This window comes from Pteronotus mesoamericanus, unplaced genomic scaffold (genome assembly GCF_021234165.1).
Source record: "Pteronotus mesoamericanus isolate MK-2021 breed Mesoamerican mustached bat unplaced genomic scaffold, CSHL_Meso_final contig_657, whole genome shotgun sequence".
NCBI lineage: Eukaryota > Metazoa > Chordata > Mammalia > Chiroptera > Mormoopidae > Pteronotus > Pteronotus mesoamericanus.
The window spans coordinates 83,834-102,313 of record NW_026555229.1 but is presented as its reverse complement, the minus strand read 5'-3'; the positions used below and the strand labels follow the sequence as shown (position 1 = coordinate 102,313).

The window sequence follows — 18,480 nt, the reverse complement described above, 5'->3', positions numbered from 1 at the left end:
TCCCACCCTGGGTCCCAGCCAATAATCATCTCTCGCCTGGCTTATGATAACAACCCACTCGTGCTCCTTGCCCTACTCTTGCCTCCTCTTCCATCTGTTTCAACACTCCAAGCAGAGTGTTGAAAACAAAAGGCAGATCATGTTAATCCTCTGTGTAAAGCCCTCACGACCTTCCCACTGACTCCTAGTGATTCTCAACTGTCCTTCGAGACTCTGCCCAGTCAGGCTTTCTGTTATTTCTCTGACCTCATAGCCTACTCCTCCCTCACTCACTCATCTCAGCTCCCCTGGACTCCTCACCAATGAACGTGCTAGCAGTTCTATCTTTGGACCTACTATTTCCTTGGCCTGGAATGCTCTCCCCAAAGACATCTGTGTGGACCACTCACTCATCTGGTTCTTGACTCAAATCACTCTTCTGAACAAGTCTTCCCTTCACCACATTTACTTTTGACGTTTGTAACCCTGCTTCATTTTTTCTCCATAGAACATAACACTGTCTGTCATGCCACATTACTTTCCTTTTTAAAAAACATTTTATTTCGAAATAAGTTTAAGAATCACCAAAAAGTTCCAAGAATAAGGACAGTGCAAATATCATACATTCTTTACCAGATTCACTTATTGTTAACATCTTATCCCATTTGCTTCATTTGTGTGCTCTCTTCTCTCTCTCTCTCTCATACATGTAACTTTGTTCTGAATCGTTGGAGACTTAGTTACATACACGCAGCCCTGTATCCCTAAATAATCCAGTGTGCGTTTCCTAAAGACAGGGTTATCCCCTTACACAGTCATCATCCAGTTATCAACCAGTATATTTAACCTTAATATGATACTTTATCCTCCCATCTGTATCCATTTATTCCCTCCAGTAATGGGGCGGGTCTACCATCAACTGCATTTGGATTGACTCACTCTTTATTCTTCTTTAATCTGAAATGTTTCCACAAACTTTGCCTTCAGTGGCATTCCTATTTTTGAAGAACGTAGTTCCTCCCCCTCTTTCACTGAATAAGGGGTGTCTGATACTTCCTTGTGATTATTTTCAGGTTATGCTTTCTTGGCTGGAAATGTCACGTAGCAATGCTGTGGCCTTCTCAGGATGTCATATTTGAGTCACGCATTGTTCTTTTGCCCCTCACTAGTGATATTAGATTTGATCTTTTGGCAAAGTGGGGTTGAATTTTGCCATGTGTTGCTATTTTTTTTTTCTTTGCATCTACTAGGCAATCTGTAAAAAGCTACTTTAAGACCACACAAACATCCTGCTCATCAAACTCTCACCCTAAATTTTGCACCCAGTGATGATCCTTGTTTGAATTGATCTTTACTATAATGTTGAAAAACGATGGTTTTTAAACTCTTGTACTCCCTCCACATTTCCTAGTTGGCATTCAGAATTCCACTCTAAACAGGAAGCCTCTGTCTCCTCCCTCTCTCCCTCCCTCCCTCCCTTCTTTCCTCCATCCATCCATCTATTTATCCATCCATCCATCCATCCATTCACTGTGTGAACCTTTAGATCCTTGCTTTTTCCAATAGGCTAGAATTCCTCACTATTTTAATGCTTAAATTGTTCCAGATTTGGACAGTGAGAGCTCATTGAAGCACGCTTCTGTGCCTCTGTCACACGTGCCCACCACTTTTTAAAGCACTTTCTTACTTTCTATAAACCAGCTATTCTGGGCTCATCATGTACCTATCCTGCCACAGCCCTAGAATTTTCTTGAGCAGCCCCAGTATCTTTTGTGGCATTTAGAAACCAAGATCAAGATGTCAAGTATATTCATTACTCTGGAGTGTCATTGCTTTAAGGAACTTTTGGCAGGAAAACATATGCATGCAAATATACATATACAGGCAAGCTTACATAATCATACATACACAAAATATACCATATTTACTTATTTTATTGTTTGTTCATTACGCTACAATGTAAGCTCCATGAGGGAGGGCATTTTTGTCTATTTTGTTTGCTATTGAGTTACTACTGCATAGAATAGTTAGTAGTAAATGGGAAGTGTTTAATAAATAGTTGTTGACTAAAAGAGTACAAAGAAACAGCCCAGGCAGCTGAGTGACTTGCCAAATCCTCCCAGCTGACAGTGCTGACAGAACTCTCTGTTTACCTTGCTTCAAAAAAAACCCCACATAGGAACAAGTTGGCTAGGATATCAGATGTCTTCACGGTCATTTTCCCACTTTATTTTTCTCACCTCTTTTACCTCCACTCTTTAGTTTGTACCCTCTCTTCCTACGCTCTAGGATTCACAATTTCAGGTGGTCAGAGGGTGGGAGCTAAAGGCAGAGGCGAGGCCTGGAGGCAGGAGAAGACCCCAGGCCCACAGCCCCCAGAGGTGATGGCTGAGACCTCGCCTCAGCCTAGAATGTGGCATAATGTGAAGGGTCGAGGGGCACAGGTGGTGATACCAGGAGTCGGCGTTGTCCTTTCTACCTGGCCTCCCGCTCTGTTCTCGCCCCGCAGCAGTCCCAATGCGACCCAAGCAATGACCACATGGGAGCAGAGTGTTAGAGGTAATAGGAGAGAAGAGGGATCCAGAGGGGGTGGGTGGGGTCCTAGCAGAGAGGAAGCCGCCCTCTAGGAGACCTGGCATCATGGAAACTGACCCTGCCACTCCGTCTGTCCCCAAGTGCTATAAATAGTCAGTGTCCGTATCAGCCATAGCCAGACCAAGCCAGCAGCACAGGCAAACCCGGGGAGGAAATGGATTGGGACAGCATGTCACAGGGAGAGTGCACGGGTAGAATGGGTGGAATGGGTGGAATGAGGCTGGAGGGCAGTCTTTGCCTGTCCCCCTTGCACACCACAGCAGATCATGGCTATTCAGAGCCCTCCCCACAGAATTTTCCAGCCTGCCTACTGTCCAATGACATTATTACAGCAGATCTTGTCCTGCCCCTGCTACTACCTTGTTCTGTTTCTGCTACCTGTTACGGCCTTTCTTCCTTCATATTTGCTGATATTTTTGAAGCTTCTTGCAAATTCCACCTCCTCCAAAGAGGAAGCCCGGAAAGCCACCCACTAAGGGAGTGTCTAGTTGAGTGGCTGACACTGGGCTGTGGAGCAGGGAGATCTGGCCCTGGGACCTCCATGAATGTGGACCTGAGGAGGCTTCTGGGGTCCTAGGAGCCTCTGAATAACCTCCTGTCTTCCTCTTCCTCTTCTGTTACAAAGCCCTGTGGACCCTACAGCTCTTCCTCTGCCTCTCCAGCCCAGACTTTGCCTTGACACTTGGTTACTGAATGATTTTAGGGGAACCTGTTACTTTCTCAGGGCTATTGCAGGCTGGATTCCCTGGTCCTGGAGACAGAGTATAACATGCAAGATGTTCATTGGGAGGGACCTTGGACTCAATGCATGTGGAGGTACAAGAGGAGAAAGCTAAATTGGGCAGAGGGAGAAGTTGAGCTGCCATGTAGGCCTGACGGCCTCAACGTATTCCACAGGGAGTTCTAGGGCTAGAATGTGTAATCAGAGTTGTGCCATGTCCAGCCAAAATGGCCAGTCCTCAACCCCCACCTAAATCAACTTAGGGAAGGGCCTGCCCTTGGGCAAAGCTACTGTCTGCAGCTAAATAGTCCCTGAAGGGGCTGAAAGCTGACGCTGCCTACCTCCTAGGAGCTGGGACAAGCCTTTCCATGAAGAGGGATCTGGGCTGTGCATCAGAGCTTCAGCTTCCTCCTGTAATGAGAGTTTATGACACTTCATTGGAATCTTGTTCCAATAAAATGCAACAAAATGTGTTCAAGTTCCTAGTACACACTCTCATAGTCACTGTTTAGTAATGAGGACAGTATTTATTGTTTGCGTACTGGTCTAAGGTCTGTTGGGTAACATTCCCCCCCTCCTTTCCTCTTTTGGGGAGGGGGTCAAAGGGTGGCCCCATGTGAGCTAGACTCATATTTAGACTTTCAAAGTTTCTTCGGATGAAGTTACATATAAAACCACAGAAATACAATAATAAATGAAATATGTTCATCACACAAATTACAAAGAGGCTCAGTTAGCAGATTAATTACATTTTAATTAATTTTTAATTATCTTTTTAACAACACTGTTACATTGCATTTTGTGTGTATGTGTGTGTTTTTGTCCTAACTTCTCCAATGTAAGTGTTTAATATGAACCACTTTAGCTATGATCCTGTTTCTGGAATTTCTTCTCAATATTCAGGCACGCTTGAGATATGGTAGGGGTCCAGGCTTCCCTCTGCCTTTGAGAACTCTGACGCCACCTGTGGGGGCCAGGAGGCAGGTGGGTAACATAGCTTCAGCTCTGGGGTTGGCCCCTCCGTTTCTTACCTACTGGAAACATGCTTGGACCCCACAGATCATCTGCTCTCACCTGTATCAGCCCGGAGGGAACTCCAAGCAGGTTTAGAGCTCAGGTATCCCATGGCCCTACGCGCCAAGGAGCCTGCTCCGCGCCTCCTGGAATGCAAGAGGCGCCCAATCCCAAGTGGCCACTTCAGGCTATCCTCCGGGCTGGGGCCGGAAGTGAGAGAAAAGCAAAAATTGGGAGCCAATTCCCTGCCCAGTCCCTGGCACAGCCGTGGGCACCTCCCCTGGAGGGTCCGCCGTCCTGCCGGCGCTGACCAGCCACCGCGCGCCGCGGAGTCCTAGTAGGGGACGCGCCGCCCCTGGGGGCAGGGTTGGGAGTTGAACGAGACTGGACAGGCAGAATAGGACGGGCGGGAAAGGTGTCTTTGTTCTGCGAGTTTCTGAGCTTAGGGTTCACTCTTTTTACAGAAAAGAGAAAGCAAGTCACTTGGCTGTTATTGGACCAGGGCGCCCCAGGAGGCTGTGCCGTTTCGGGGGCAGGGGAGTCGCTGCGAGCTTGGCGAGGCGGCTTCCGGCTCTCCTGCGACGGGACAGAGCCTGCCTCTGATCCTAGCGGAGGCGTAGAGTCTGGGAGTCACCTACCCTCTCCCGTGGGGCGGGGCCCAAAACCCTCAGCCCCACAGGAGGGGTCCTGGCGCGGCCTCCGGCGACAGGAGCTCTGCAGTCAACCGGGAGAGGCCAGGACCTGGAGACTCAGTAAGACCATAGGGGTAGCCTGGCCCACTCCTGGTCTGTCTCCATCCACATAGTGGCCCGGGGCTGGGGGTGGGGGTGGGGCGGTCCTGGCAAAGGCACCCTGGGTGTGGGGTTGCCAGCGCTGCAGAAGCCAGACTGGGGGAATCCGCCTGCAGACCCCTCCCTCTCCCCCTGTCCACCCAGGAAAACGAATGAGAACTGGAAAGACCCACTGTCCTCCTGACTTCTTGAACCATTACTCTGTTTTCCTGTCCTCTTTGCTTTCCTTTCTCTAGCTTTCTCCTGCATCCCTCCTCCTTCACCCACTCCCCTCCCGTAATCCAGATATTTGGTGGAGGCTGTTTTGGTCAACAAACTTTCATGGAATGCATTATAATAATAGCAAGGCAACTGAGAGTTCAGAGAGTTTGCTTAGGACCTCGGCAGGAGTCAAGGGTCTGAGGAAACTGGAGAGTAGGGATAAATAAGTAATGGTGTTTAAAATAAGACAGAGTTGCTTGTGTTGGAGAGAAGGAATCAGGTCTGTCCATGGGTCCAGGTATTTCCGAGTAGTGCTGTGTGTCCAGCTCAGAGCACTACTAGAGGAGATCAAAAAGAGAGATGAGATTTTCTGCCCTCAGAAAGACTGGCATATAGCCTCCAATCCAAGAATCTGAGACCATTTTACTTATTTATTTATTTATTTTAAAAAGCTTTTTAGGGTCCTCAATAGTTTTCTTTTTCAATTTTTTAAAATTTATTTTTAGAGAGAGGGGAAGGGAGAAAGAGAGGGAGAGGAACGTTGATGTGAAAGAGAAATATCAATTGGTTATCCCTTCCACACACCCTGAGTGGGGAGCAAACCTGCAGCCCAGGCATGTGCCCTGATGGAAAATTGAACCAGTGACCTTTTACTTCGTAGGACGATGTCCAACCCACTGAGCCACACCAGTCAGGGCGAGACCATTTTATTTTCATTTTGGCATTACGTCATCAGTAAAGGAACTTATTTTTAAAAAAACTTCCTAATTCCAGCTCCCAATACAAAGTTAGTTTTTGTACTTTCTCCTAATTTTTAGCAATAAGAAGACATAGTTTTCATTTTTTAACACAACTTTTACAAATAATATTTGGTTTACAAATAATTTTGTTCCAGTTATTTTTACATATCCCCAACTCATATTTCCCTGTCTCCTCATAGTCTTCATGGTCATTATTTCCATGCTGCGTACTATTCCTCATATGGCCATACCATATTTAGCCACCTTTCTGTTACTGGTTGATTCCAGTTTTTTGTCATTATAAATAATGTGGCTATAAATATCTTTGTACATATAGCTTTTTTTCTTTTAAATTATGTCCTTGGAATCGCTGCCCAGAAAGGAGATGACTGGGTCAAAGTGTTGGCTGTTTTATAGCTTTTGCATGTAGATCTAGACTACAGCTGAGAACATTTAACAACTAAAAGAGGCAACTGAGGACTCACGGCCCTCACAAGTGCATTAGTACCCGTGCCTGAAAAGAATGTTGTGTAGAATAAGCACTGCTGGCACTTACGGTGTATTGGCCCCTGCTAGCAGGACACACAGAGTTGAATGAGAGGCAGCTCCCCTCCTTGTGGGGGGCACAGAAGCTGTGGCTTTCAACCTTTTTCCCTCCTCCTTGGACACAAGATACTCAAAACTGCTACACATTGAAGGGCAGACTCAGAATTGGCGATTCCCCCACAATTCTGCCGGGACTTGAAACCCTAGCATGTTTTCTAATCAGCAGAATCTTAATCAAAGTGGATGGATTTGGGGCTTCGATGAAGCAGGTGGCTGGTTCCTGGCTGTAAGTCCATTCCTTTTTCTCAGACTCAAGAAAGAATATCAGGATGCAAGGGGAAGGGAGGATGAACAGATAACATAAATCCACTTTGGTTTTTAAATATAAGCAAACCATTCTTTTCTATTTAAAAAAAATTTTATTTATCTACTTTTAGAGAGAGGAGAAAGGAGGGAGAAAGGGAGAGAAACATCAACATGTGAGAGATAGATTGATTGGTTGACTCTCATATGCCCCCAGCTGGGGGCCTGGCCCGCAACCCAGGCATGTGCCCTGACTGGGAATCCGACCAGCCATCCTTTGGTTCACAGGTGGGCACTCAATCCACTGAGCCACATCAGCCAGGGTGCAAATTATTCTTAAAAACAGGCATTTGTGCTTTGATACAACGTACCAGTAAGATGATCCCTTCATGTGTAAATCTGTGGACAGGGCTCCTTGGTAGGTGGCCAGGATCACAAGGAGACAGAGCCTGGCTTTTCACAAACACATTAAATTCGGTTCGTGGACCCAAATGGAATGTGGGGTGGGGGTTCTCCTCACGCCAACAAACAAGTCTTAGACACCAGCAGGGTGTCTGAGAATTCAACCCAATTTTGACACTATCTACTAACCTGGAGATAGCATCAAATTCCACAGGTTAAGAAAGGCCTGGGTCCTACAAGGCTGCTCCGCACACACATATTTCAGATGCTAGCCACAAGCCCAGGCTCATACCTGTGCTTCTGACCAACAGGCTATAGATAGGAGATTCCAACGACCCCCCTCTAACTCAGAATGCCAATCACAAGTCCAGGTTGTTACCTGCACCTCTGACCGACTGGCTATAAATCAGCGGTTCCCACAACTCCCTCCTTAGGTTTAATTAATTTGCTAGAACAGCTCACAGAACTCATAGAAACCTGTTACTTGCCACATCACTGGTTTATTGTAAAAGGATATGACTCAGAAACAGCCAGATGGAAGAGATGCATAGGGTAAGGTTTGTGAGGAAGGGTGTGGAGCTTCCAGGTCACTTCCAAGTGCGCCACAATCCCTGCGTCTCCATGTGTTCACCAACCCAGAAGGTCTCAGAAGCAAATTCTCCGAACCCAAAGAGAAGAAGGGTGTGGGAACTTCTGAGTTATAGTCAGTTGATTTTTATGGAAGCTTCATTACCTAGACACGACTGATTAATTTACTGGATATTGGCCGTGGGTTAGCTCTCCAGTCCCTTACCCCTCCTGCGTGGTGGGGGTGGGGAGTGTGGGACTGAAAATTCTAAACCTCTAATCACAGGGTTGGTTCCCTTGACAACCATCCCCCATCCACTGGTGCTTTCTTTTTCACTTTATTTGCATAACAAAACACACCTTTACCTTTCTCAACATTTGGGAAATTTTGTGGGTTTCAGGAGTTGTGAGCCAGGAGTCTTGGACAAAGCCCAAATATTTTTGAGAAATGTATTTTGGTCATCTAAATGACCAAATATATATGCTTCATAAATCACTCTATCACATACATTGAGCATGTGCTCTGTGCCAAGCACTGTGCTGGCGCTCTGGTGCCAGGATGAATGAGTGCCAAGAAAATGATGAAGAACCTGGACCCAAGAGAGCGTAAGTGATCATAAGAATGGCCAATGTACATTCATTAAATACTATACACCACATACTTTTCTAGACACTGGGATACAGCCTTGATCAAAACCAATAAACACCTTACCCCCACGAAACTAATGCTTAGGGATGGGGATGGGACAAATAATAAGTAAAATATTGAGTATGTCCCATGGTGACAAATGCAACAGAAAAAACTAAAGCAGAGGTAAGGTGACTAGAGTCTGCTAGAGAGGAGGTTTAAGCAGTGCGCTGAGAGATGATGACAACTGAACGCAGAAAGAGACACGGGGTGTCTGAGAGAAGAGCAATCCAGGCTGAAGCCCTGAGGCAGACGAACCCCGAGTTTGGTGGGGCGGCAGTTGGAGATGTGGTCAGAGAGGGTGTCGGCCTCCTTGTGGGTGCCCCTATAAGCATTTCAAGGATATCGGCTTTACTCAGAGAGGACAACGTGAGCCATGGTCTGGTCTGGCATGGAGAAAGCCCTCAAGGGCGAGGGTGCGAGGAGGCCAGTGGAAGCCAGAGGCAGGCTGGGAACCCAGGTCTTCTACGCAACCCAGTGCCCTTTCCTCGCCTGTCCCGCCCCAGACTCAAGGTCTGTTAAGGTCAGAACCTACAGCGAACTCCAGCCTGGAAGGAAGTTGTTTAGGAAGGTTTTGAATTCCAATTACAATCCCGTTCGATGGGTCAATAGCATTAGAAATGTACCCCTACGGGCTTCCTAAGCACCAAGATCGGCGAGCTGTGCAGTCTCGGGAAAGTCTTTGAACCCCTTGTCTGCTTCAAAGCATCAAATGAGATCATTCGGAAAGCACCTTTAACACAAAAAGTAAATGTGAAGATGCAGCTGCTCTCAGGGGGCTGACTTTGCACAGTACTTGTAAACTCGTTTTACAAAGAGCCAAGCCCGGGTCTGTCGGTACCTGCTTGCCTCTCACCTATAGCGCCTTCGGCGGTACTAGAATCCAGGGCGGAGCTGGAGAAGCGGGCCCCTCAACCAGACTCGAGGCTCTCTCTGAACGACTCCCTAACCCTCGACCCGGCAGGAAGGACGGGCGGGGCGGGCGGCTGTACCGCAGCCTGGGCGGAGCCGCCCCCGCCCTCGCCTTCGCTCCGCCCGCCCCAGGCTCCCCGTGCCCGCGGCGCGCGCACTTTCTGCGATAGCTGACTGGGAAGCCCAGAGCGCGGCGTCGGGTCTTGCTGCGTCTGTCCCCGTGGGTTGTCCCTCGCCATCGCCGCGCCATGACCACCCAGCAAATAGTCCTCCAGGGCCCGGGGCCATGGGGCTTCCGCCTCGTTGGGGGCAAGGACTTCGAGCAGCCTCTCGCCATTTCCCGGGTAAGAGCAGCCTGGGACGCGTGGGGAGCGGGGCGCTCCTGGGCTGGGGAGCGGCGTGGCCCGGAGAAAACCTGGGGAGGCTGGGGTCCCGCGGGCGCTATCAGAGACGGCGGTTTCGGGAGCCGGAGACGGAGCTGGGACCGCCGGGCGCATCCAGGTGCGCCGGGGGCGCCGTGCACTGACCGCTTTCCGCGCGTCTGGATCCGCAGCCCCTTCCCAGACGGGGCGCTCCCGGGCACGCCGGGCAGCAGCCGGGCGCGCATTCACCGTGTCCGCGAGAAAGGAGTGGGCAGTTTTCGTTCCTTCCCCCCGGAAGCGCGGCCCGGCGTGTGGACGCGCTTTGTCAAGAGGCGAGAGGCTGAGGGTCCCAGCAGATCCCACCCTCTGGGAGATATCACCTCTCGATTCTTCACAAGTCGCCGAGTGGCGGAAAGTCGTTTGGAAACACCTGGATCATCTGTAAAGTGAGGTGGAGTGGGTGGGCGAGTGGTATTAACTTTAAACACAACCGAAACGACTCGTTTCTCACTCTTTGGACCTGATCCATGGCCAGGTCTCAGCTCCCTAATGCCTTTTCGAGAAAAGGCGGAATTTTGGAAACAAACAAACAAACAAACAAAAAAACCTGAGTAAACCCAATTGGACGTTCTCCTCCCCCTGCGGGAGTGGCCATGGCCATATTTCTTCCTGGCATTCCGGATTATCAACCGATCAGCCCTTTTCGAAACCCCAGGAACACCTGAATCAAAGGAATAATTTAATTCTTAGAAGGGCCTCATGTCTGTGGAAGGGCCGCGATTCGTTCGGAGACCAGCAGACCCATCACTGCCAAGTAAAGCAGAAGCCGCAGGGAGATCCGGACTCAGTGTGTGGAGGCCCAGGCGTTGGTCATCTAGTCTGGGCTAAGGGCAAGCTTGACGTCCCACTGAGAGTCGTCACGTTCAGAGCCTGCAACCCACAAGGCCTCCAATAAATACTTTTTGACTAAATGAAAAAAGGAAACAAAAAGCACTCCCTGGTGTCCACGCCTTGCCGTAAGGCCTCACATTCCATTCTTGGGCCCACCTACTTGCTGAAGCTGACCCTAAACTTGCCCACCCAGCTATCTGACCATCTTTTTTCTTGGGGGAGGGAAGGGAAGGATCCCTGTGGGTTCTTTTGACGTAAATCCTTGCTGCCAGCAGCCGAAGGAGCAAATGGGAGGCGCGGGAGGAGAACTGGAGGCCTTCTCTTGGCTTGTCGGCCCCCCACAGTGCTACACTTCCTTCCAAGGGGACCTAGCTGGACTGAGGAGGTTTTCTCTGACCACCCTGCCCCCCAAAAGGCAGGTGTCTCAGTTCTTAGGCCCTATCTTCCCTCCGTCTCCCACCTGCTGCCCTGAGGGGACCTCTTTGATGATTATATTCATAGGTACAGGCTGTCTTCCCAAATTCCTCAAGCACAGAAACTGTGCCTTCCTTTATCTGGATCCCCACCCTGAAGCCTGACACAGAGCTGAACCTGGCCATGCCCAGTAAATCTTTGCAGGCTTATTAATAAATGCTCGTCCAGGGAAGGCACATTTAGACTCGCTTACCTCATAGTCCATTTGTCTTCACTCTTTGTGTCTATAATTAACCTGTCAGCCCTCTCCACTTCTGAATTAATATATGACATGTAACCTTTTTTTGAGAAGTGGAAGATATATGGGCAATCTGTTAAAAGGGCAGCTATCACCTGGCATTTTAACTGCTTTAAAAAGTTGTCATATGAGTGGCACTGTGTAGGAATGACAGTATGGGGTAGAAAACAGCACCGTATATTCATTACTTTGTCTTTCATGTATTAACTAATTAATTAGCACATGTTTAATGAGCATGTTCTAGAGCCCTGGGGTCTCAGAAATGAGAGGACACAACTCCATTCTCAAGGTGTTCATGGCCTAGCGAGGGAAGCGGATCTTTACCTTGGCAGGTACTTTATTGAAAAGTGAAAGTAACTCAGAAGGTGACATTCTCATTCTGGCAGTAATTTACTTGTTTCTTCATCTCATTATTTCCACATAGAAAAACTGAGGCCTCCTCCTGGGAATGGGAAAGTGGTCATCTGAGATCAGGTGCTGGTCTGGTTTCTGCTTCTTACTTGAGCTGAACCTGGGGGGGCCGTCTATGGTTGAGGCTGCCTTCTTTAATTCTGCAGTGGAGATAACCCCAGCCACTGGCTGTGAGTAATGATATGGGAAAGTGCTCTGTAAACAGTGAACAATAGTGAAGAGGTGTCAGCACTGGCCTAGAGTTGTACACACCTTCTGGTTGGTAGGTGTGCTACATTTATAGAGTTTGCTGGTATGGTTTTATATATGTAGACTTTGAGTCTCCACACCAAAGCAAACCATAAAATTAAGCTGGGAGAGGAGTGCCTTTCATTTAAATAGCTATGTTTGCTTTCTCTCTCTCTCTTTCTTTTATTGATTCTAGAGAGAGAGGAAGGGAGGGAGAACAAGGGAGAAAAGCGTGGATGTGAGAGAGAAACATCGAATAGGTCGCCTCTCACACGGGCCTCAACTGGGGACTGGCCCACAACCCAGGCATGTGCCCTGAAGGGGAGCCCAAACCTACAACCTTTTGGTTTGCAGCCCACTGAGCCACCTCAGCCAGGGCTGTTTTCTTTCTCTTGCATGAATTATTCTGGCATTGACTCTCCTCTTTTGTTACACTGCTGAAGCTTCCGAATGTAACTCTGTATTTTGAAATTGTTTCTTTTTCTTTTTTAACATTTTTTATTGTGAAATAAAGTCATAAAACATAAATGCATAGCAAGTGATTATAAAGTAAATACCTATAAAATCACCACCACCCAGGTCAAGAAATACAACATTGCCAGCACCCCAGAAGCTCACTACACAGAACCATCTTGACTAATGGTAATCACCTCCTTGCTTTTCTTTATAGTCTTACTACCCAAATATGACTCCTGGGTACCATAGCTTAATGTTGCCTGTTTCTGAGCAGACTCATGCAGAACACGTTGGGTGTGTGTACAATCACTTTTGCTCCACAATGTTTTCATCTATGTTAATTGTGATGACTTAAAATTTCAATCCAGATTTTTCAACTTTAAACGAATACAAATTAGCTTTCTTCCTCTTCCCAGTTTCTCAATTAAGGCTTCTGCCATGGACTCCAGGATGAAGCACACATTGGCCCCTGTCACCTGAGGTTTGTCAGTTCTTGCTGCAGATCTTCAGTTGTCTATCTCTCTGTCTCTGTGAGGTGTTTTTTTTAACCCCTCTATGTCAATTTCTTATTTCCTCTAGCTGCTTTCAAGGGAAGCCTTCAGAGAATCCACACCCAGTCAGAAATTGCTGCTCAGTGTATGTTGACTGTTTTTCTCTCCCAGACAACTGACTAAAGACAGGAAGGGGTGGGGCCACAGATAAGGGATGCTCTTGAGGGGAGGAGCTAGCTGCTCATTTGCCCCTTGTGTCCTGGGGGAAACCCTTGCTAAGAGCACTGTGGTTTTGTGGCAAATTGCTCAATATCCTAGAGGGTGCTTAATAATGCATACTCTGTAGCCAGAGGGTCTTTTCTAATTTTTTTAAGAGTGTTCTATCAGACTCACTCAAGTAGGTTTACATCAGGCCCTCAAAGTCAAAAGTAGGGGTCATCTGTCAGATTATGAAAAGCAAGCAATGTCCACGAAGGCTCATTAGGTATTAATGGCACATGCTCTGCACTCCCTCATTCTGTGAAATCGATCATCTGAGAAGTATTAGCTACTGCAGCTGATCCCAGCTGATCTGAGGAGAGAGGGGGAAGAGGATGAATGGAAGGGAATAGCATGTAAGTGAATGCTCGAACCTCCTGGCCAGAAGTTCATCAAGTCATGTTATGACCCCCTAACCAGGGATCCCCCTGCTTCCCCCCCGCCCGCCATCCCCCCATACCAACAGTGCTGATTAGTCTTTGAGGAGAGAGGGAGAAGAATGACCTTAAGGTATTGCAGTGTGGCGGGTGACTGAAAAGAGATTATTATCTACCTACTGAGGTCACACCCTCCTGCTAATGAAGACTGGGAAAAGCACCAAGGGATTGCTCTTGTACTGGGACTAGGTTTAGACTGGCTTTCAAGCTGTGCTCCTTCCCTGGACTGCATTGCATTGCTCCCAGAGGACAGGAGAGCTGGTCTTCGCCTTTTATGGAGAGGAAGCTCAGGTCCCCATAAGTTAGGTAATTTGCTTGAATTTATGTAATTTTTTCATTAACTGAGATACTTCTTAATGGCTTTGGAAAGGGTAGAGACTGGTTAAAAATGAGCAAAAGTGGCTATGTCAGGTAATTAATTTTTAAAGGATGATTTGACTTCTGGTGCCTCAGAGAAAAGCCCGAGGAAGCTGCCAGAACTTCAGTCTGGTGCCTGGTAAAGTGTCCAGGGCAGTGACTGAAGCTGAGCACCACACTGGGTGACCTTAGGCAAGTCACCTACCTTTCTAGGGTTCAGTTCTCTGTAAAAATAAACAAACAAGCAAACCCAATGGTTTTGTTTACTCTGAATGTGAGGGGCCACTTTTAGTGTTAAAAAGTGTCCCAGTTGTTGTCATACTTTTAACCATGAGTTTATTGAGAAAACGTATTATGAATTCAGAAATGTTTCAGATGAATTTGTTATTCATCTGTGAATATGGTGTCCAGATGACTGCATGTTAATCACACTTACGCTATTACACTTGAAAGATTTGTGAGAGAAATATTCCTTTGATTGGCTTTGATAATGACCGCAATTAAAATATATATTGGATTTTTTATATGTGAGGTGCTTTTCTAAGTGCTTAATATATTCTTTCAGTAATCCTCACAAGTAACTTGTGAGGCAGAAGCAATTAAGGTACCCATTTTACAGACGAGGAAACCGAGGCATGGAACTGTTCAAGTACTTGGTCTGCATCATATGATAGTGAGTGATAGAGTTGGAATTTACCTGAGCAGTCCGGCTTTATGGGCCACGGCCTTAATCTCTGTGGTACGTGTACAACTGCATTAGTTTCTGTACTCCCCACAACCCCTGACACAGGCACACAAGACACGCAGTATATTGCAGAGCTGGGATTTGAAGCTCAGCAGACTGACTCCCAGGCCAACTTTAGCCACTATATTCTGCCTCCTGATAAGCTGTAATTGTCAATATTTCATTGGTAATGATATATTTTTAAAGTAGTGATTTTTTAAAAAATTTTTTAGAGACAGAGAGGAAGGGTGGAGAGAGAAAAAGAGAAACGTCAATTTGTTGTTGCACTTATTTATGCATTTGTTGGTTGATTCTTGTATGTGCCCTGACCAGGGATCAAACCCTCACCTTGGCATATTGGGAAGATGCTCTAACCAACTGAACTGTTCATCCAGGGCAGTAATAATATCTTAACAGACAACTCAGAGAAGTGCCATGGGCATTAACATGGGAGAGGGGGAACCCCAGAGCCTCTTGTGCATGAGTAGTGGCTGGTGTGGTCTTTCAGCTGCTTTCATGCCTCAGCCCGAGTGTTCCTGGAGCTCAGAGCGTCCCAGAGAACAGCACCTCCCCACCTTGTTCCTTCTGAAAGCCAGCAGCCCTGGCCCCACCTGGGAGAACTGGCCGTCCAGCTACAGGATTCCATGCCCATGTGGATGGTGAAGAACAGAAGAGCAGGGGAGCTGAAGGACTCACCTGAGAAAAGCCTGCCTGGTGGCGGGGGGCGGGGGGGGGGGGGGGCGGGGCAGGAGGGAATTTGGGGCAGTTTTTGTGGCATATGCAGATGGTCAGGGAGTGGACAGATCCACCTTGCCTAGCCAGTGATGGGTCTGGAAAGTATAGCTAAGCCAAGTCCAAAACGAAATATACCATGATGGCCTAAGATAAAAGAGTTAATTTCTGTATGGCAGTGGTCGCCAACCTGGGACGATGACAGGAAACAGAAGGGGGGCCTCAGGTGAGCTTTGCTTGCAGCCAGGTCCCTAACAGAGGGGACTGGGGGTTGGGAACCCCTGCTGTATGGTACTTGGCGCCCTGTGTGATGGTTGCTATTGTTCTTAGCCGCCTTCTGTGTGAACTGGAGTGCTCGTCAGTCATGGAGGGCTGTGGTGTACTTCACGGGCACAGTACGCTGCCTTCTTGGTAAATGCCATCAATGTTTTCCTCAAGAACATGATTTCCTGAAGAACACGCTGGTCTTGTAGGAGGCTGAGTTCTTGACCAAGGACTCAGGGCCTCATTTATATAGACATGACTACGCGTAACAAACAACAGAATAAGGACATAGGTTTGACATATATAAGATAAAGATGACTAAAATGCATATAGATAAATTCAGGCAGTGCAGCATTTCTTTTAAAAAATTATAAAAAGAATACTCATGCTTCTAAATCTGAACATACCCAATGACCCAACAATTCTCGTAGTTAAAGACTCAGTAGAAGTGTTTCCACATAGGCATTAAAAGCCATGTCAAGCATTTTCAAAGCAGTACAATGGCCGTAAACTCCAAAGAGCTCAAATATCTAACAAGAGTAGAATGGACAAGTAAATGGTGAGTTATATGACCTCAAACACCACAGCAATGAGGGTTAACGAATTACAACTATGCACAAGGATATGGATGAGACACAGGAGCACACATACGATGAAGGAAAGAAGCCAGACAAAGGGGTAGACATATATATATATATATATATATATATATATATATATATATATATATTTTACATATTAATATATTTAATAGAGTTATCATTATGTTATCTATAAATATATTTATATTAAACAATATATGTTATCTGTAAATATATTTATATATAAACAATATAAAATTAATCAGGCTGGGAGTCGGGACCCTGGTAGCCTTTGCCAGGAGGTTAGTGATGGAAAGGAGGCACGAGGGGGCTTCAGTGTTCACCTCAGGTTCTGTTGCCAGCTCTGATGACCTGGTGCTGGTCCCTTGGGTGTGCTCTCCTTCTGAGAATCCAGCCAGCTGTGTATTTACGATTTGTGTACTTTTCTGTACACATGTTATATGTCAATAAAAAATTTACCTAAAAACCCTTGTGCTTGTTAGAAAAGATCAAATAATATTAAAATGTGGAAAGCATACGGTAAAAACCTGCCCCACACCGTTCCGCAATCTTACTTCCTAGAGGTGGACACTGCTAAGTTTGCTGCTAAACTTTCCAGATGGTTTTTTCCATTCATGCAGCATTTTTTTTTAAAGCCTCACCTGAGGACTTTTTTTTCATTGCTTTGTAGATAGAGAGGAAGGGAGAGAGGCAAACATCGAAGCATGAGAGAAGCATCAACGGATTGCCTCCTGTATGTGCCCTGACTAGGGATCATACGTGCCCAGAACAGGGACCAAACCTGCAACCTAGGTGTGTGCCCTGACAGAATTGAACCTGCAACCTTTTGGTTATGGGATGATGCTCCAGCCAACTGAGCCACACTGGCCATGGTTCACTTAGCATTTTTAAAATCAAACCTGTATCTACGTGAACTATTTAGACATTGCTTTGTGCTTTCTGTCTTATTTTTACTGTAGCAAATGAAGAATTAAAGGAATCTTGATATGGGAAAGTGTGGTCTGGGTATCAGCCTGATCTGGGTTCACATCCTGTCTCGTCCATTTATTAGCCTTGTATCTTTGGACTGGGTTAGCCCCTGAAGCCTCTGTGACCTCATTTGTTAAGCAGGAATAATACTGCCTGTCTTTGAAGGTTGTGGCTCACACAGAGAAGGCACTGGGAGACAGTGGTACTATTAAATAGTAATGGTAGCTTCTATGTATATTGAGTGCTTATTATGTGCCAATCTTATAAACTCTTTACACATGTAACCTCACGTAATCCTTCTAACACCCTAATGAAGTTGATGCTGTTATATTTTGCTTGATAAATGAAGAAACTGAGGCAGAGAGAGGAACTTGACCAATATTCTGTATTTAGTGAATGGTTAGGGTTTAGGTTATGGGTGGTGGTTATTACATGTGGGTTCTTGGGGGCTTGTTTGGAGACTTGAGAAACTCTGGGACTTCTTGGTCAATTAAGGTGTTCTGTCTGTTTTCTCAATTTTAATTATATTCCTGCCTAAGAAATGATGGCTGGTCTTTCAGACTGAGAGCAATTAAGTCTCAGAACTGTCACCCCTTAGCATGAATAGCTTCCCTTTGCACTGAGTATGAATTGAAGCTGGATTAAGGCACAATCCCTCTACAAGTACCTGAACCTTAACGTTATTGCTGCATTTCTTTGAGAAAATGGCTATGGAGTAACCAAGAACATCTTGAAACATTTTGGGGGTTTTCAGGCCAACCTACATAAACTCATACAGTTTCTGTGCTTGTAATGTGGCTTTAGAATCTGTGCTGTGCCCTGGGCCCACAAATGCTTCGAGTCAGAAGTCTAACAGAAGGCAGTCCAGATCCCGCGTCTAAACGGCCCAGTGCAGAGCTGGGTCCTGCTTTGTCCCCCAGTTCAGAATTTTTTAAATTTATGCCTAAATACTTTGGCACAGCCATTAAATCAATGGAGGTTGCCCCTAAATGCCCATGGTGCTGCGATTGAACTTGAATTCCAAGTTTCTTTATTCCCGTCTTGTATAATATTGAGTTTTAACTTTTTTCATTTATGCTGTCACCTACTTGTAAGAAGGATTTAAGGTGATTTACACCACCAAACAT

At 46.5% G+C, this 18,480-nt stretch overlaps 1 protein-coding gene across 1 annotated transcript in view; it reads left to right on the top strand.

Moving 5' to 3' along the window:
- The first annotated feature begins 9,610 nt into the window (after window positions 1–9,610).
- Window positions 9,611–18,480, top strand: part of PDLIM1 (PDZ and LIM domain 1) — a 40,189-nt gene continuing 31,319 nt past the window's right edge. Inside the window, exon 1 of the mRNA XM_054581241.1 lies at window positions 9,611–9,803. Coding sequence (XP_054437216.1) covers window positions 9,708–9,803 — 96 coding nt within the window. The 5' untranslated portion in view covers window positions 9,611–9,707. The remainder of the gene's footprint in view (window positions 9,804–18,480) is intronic.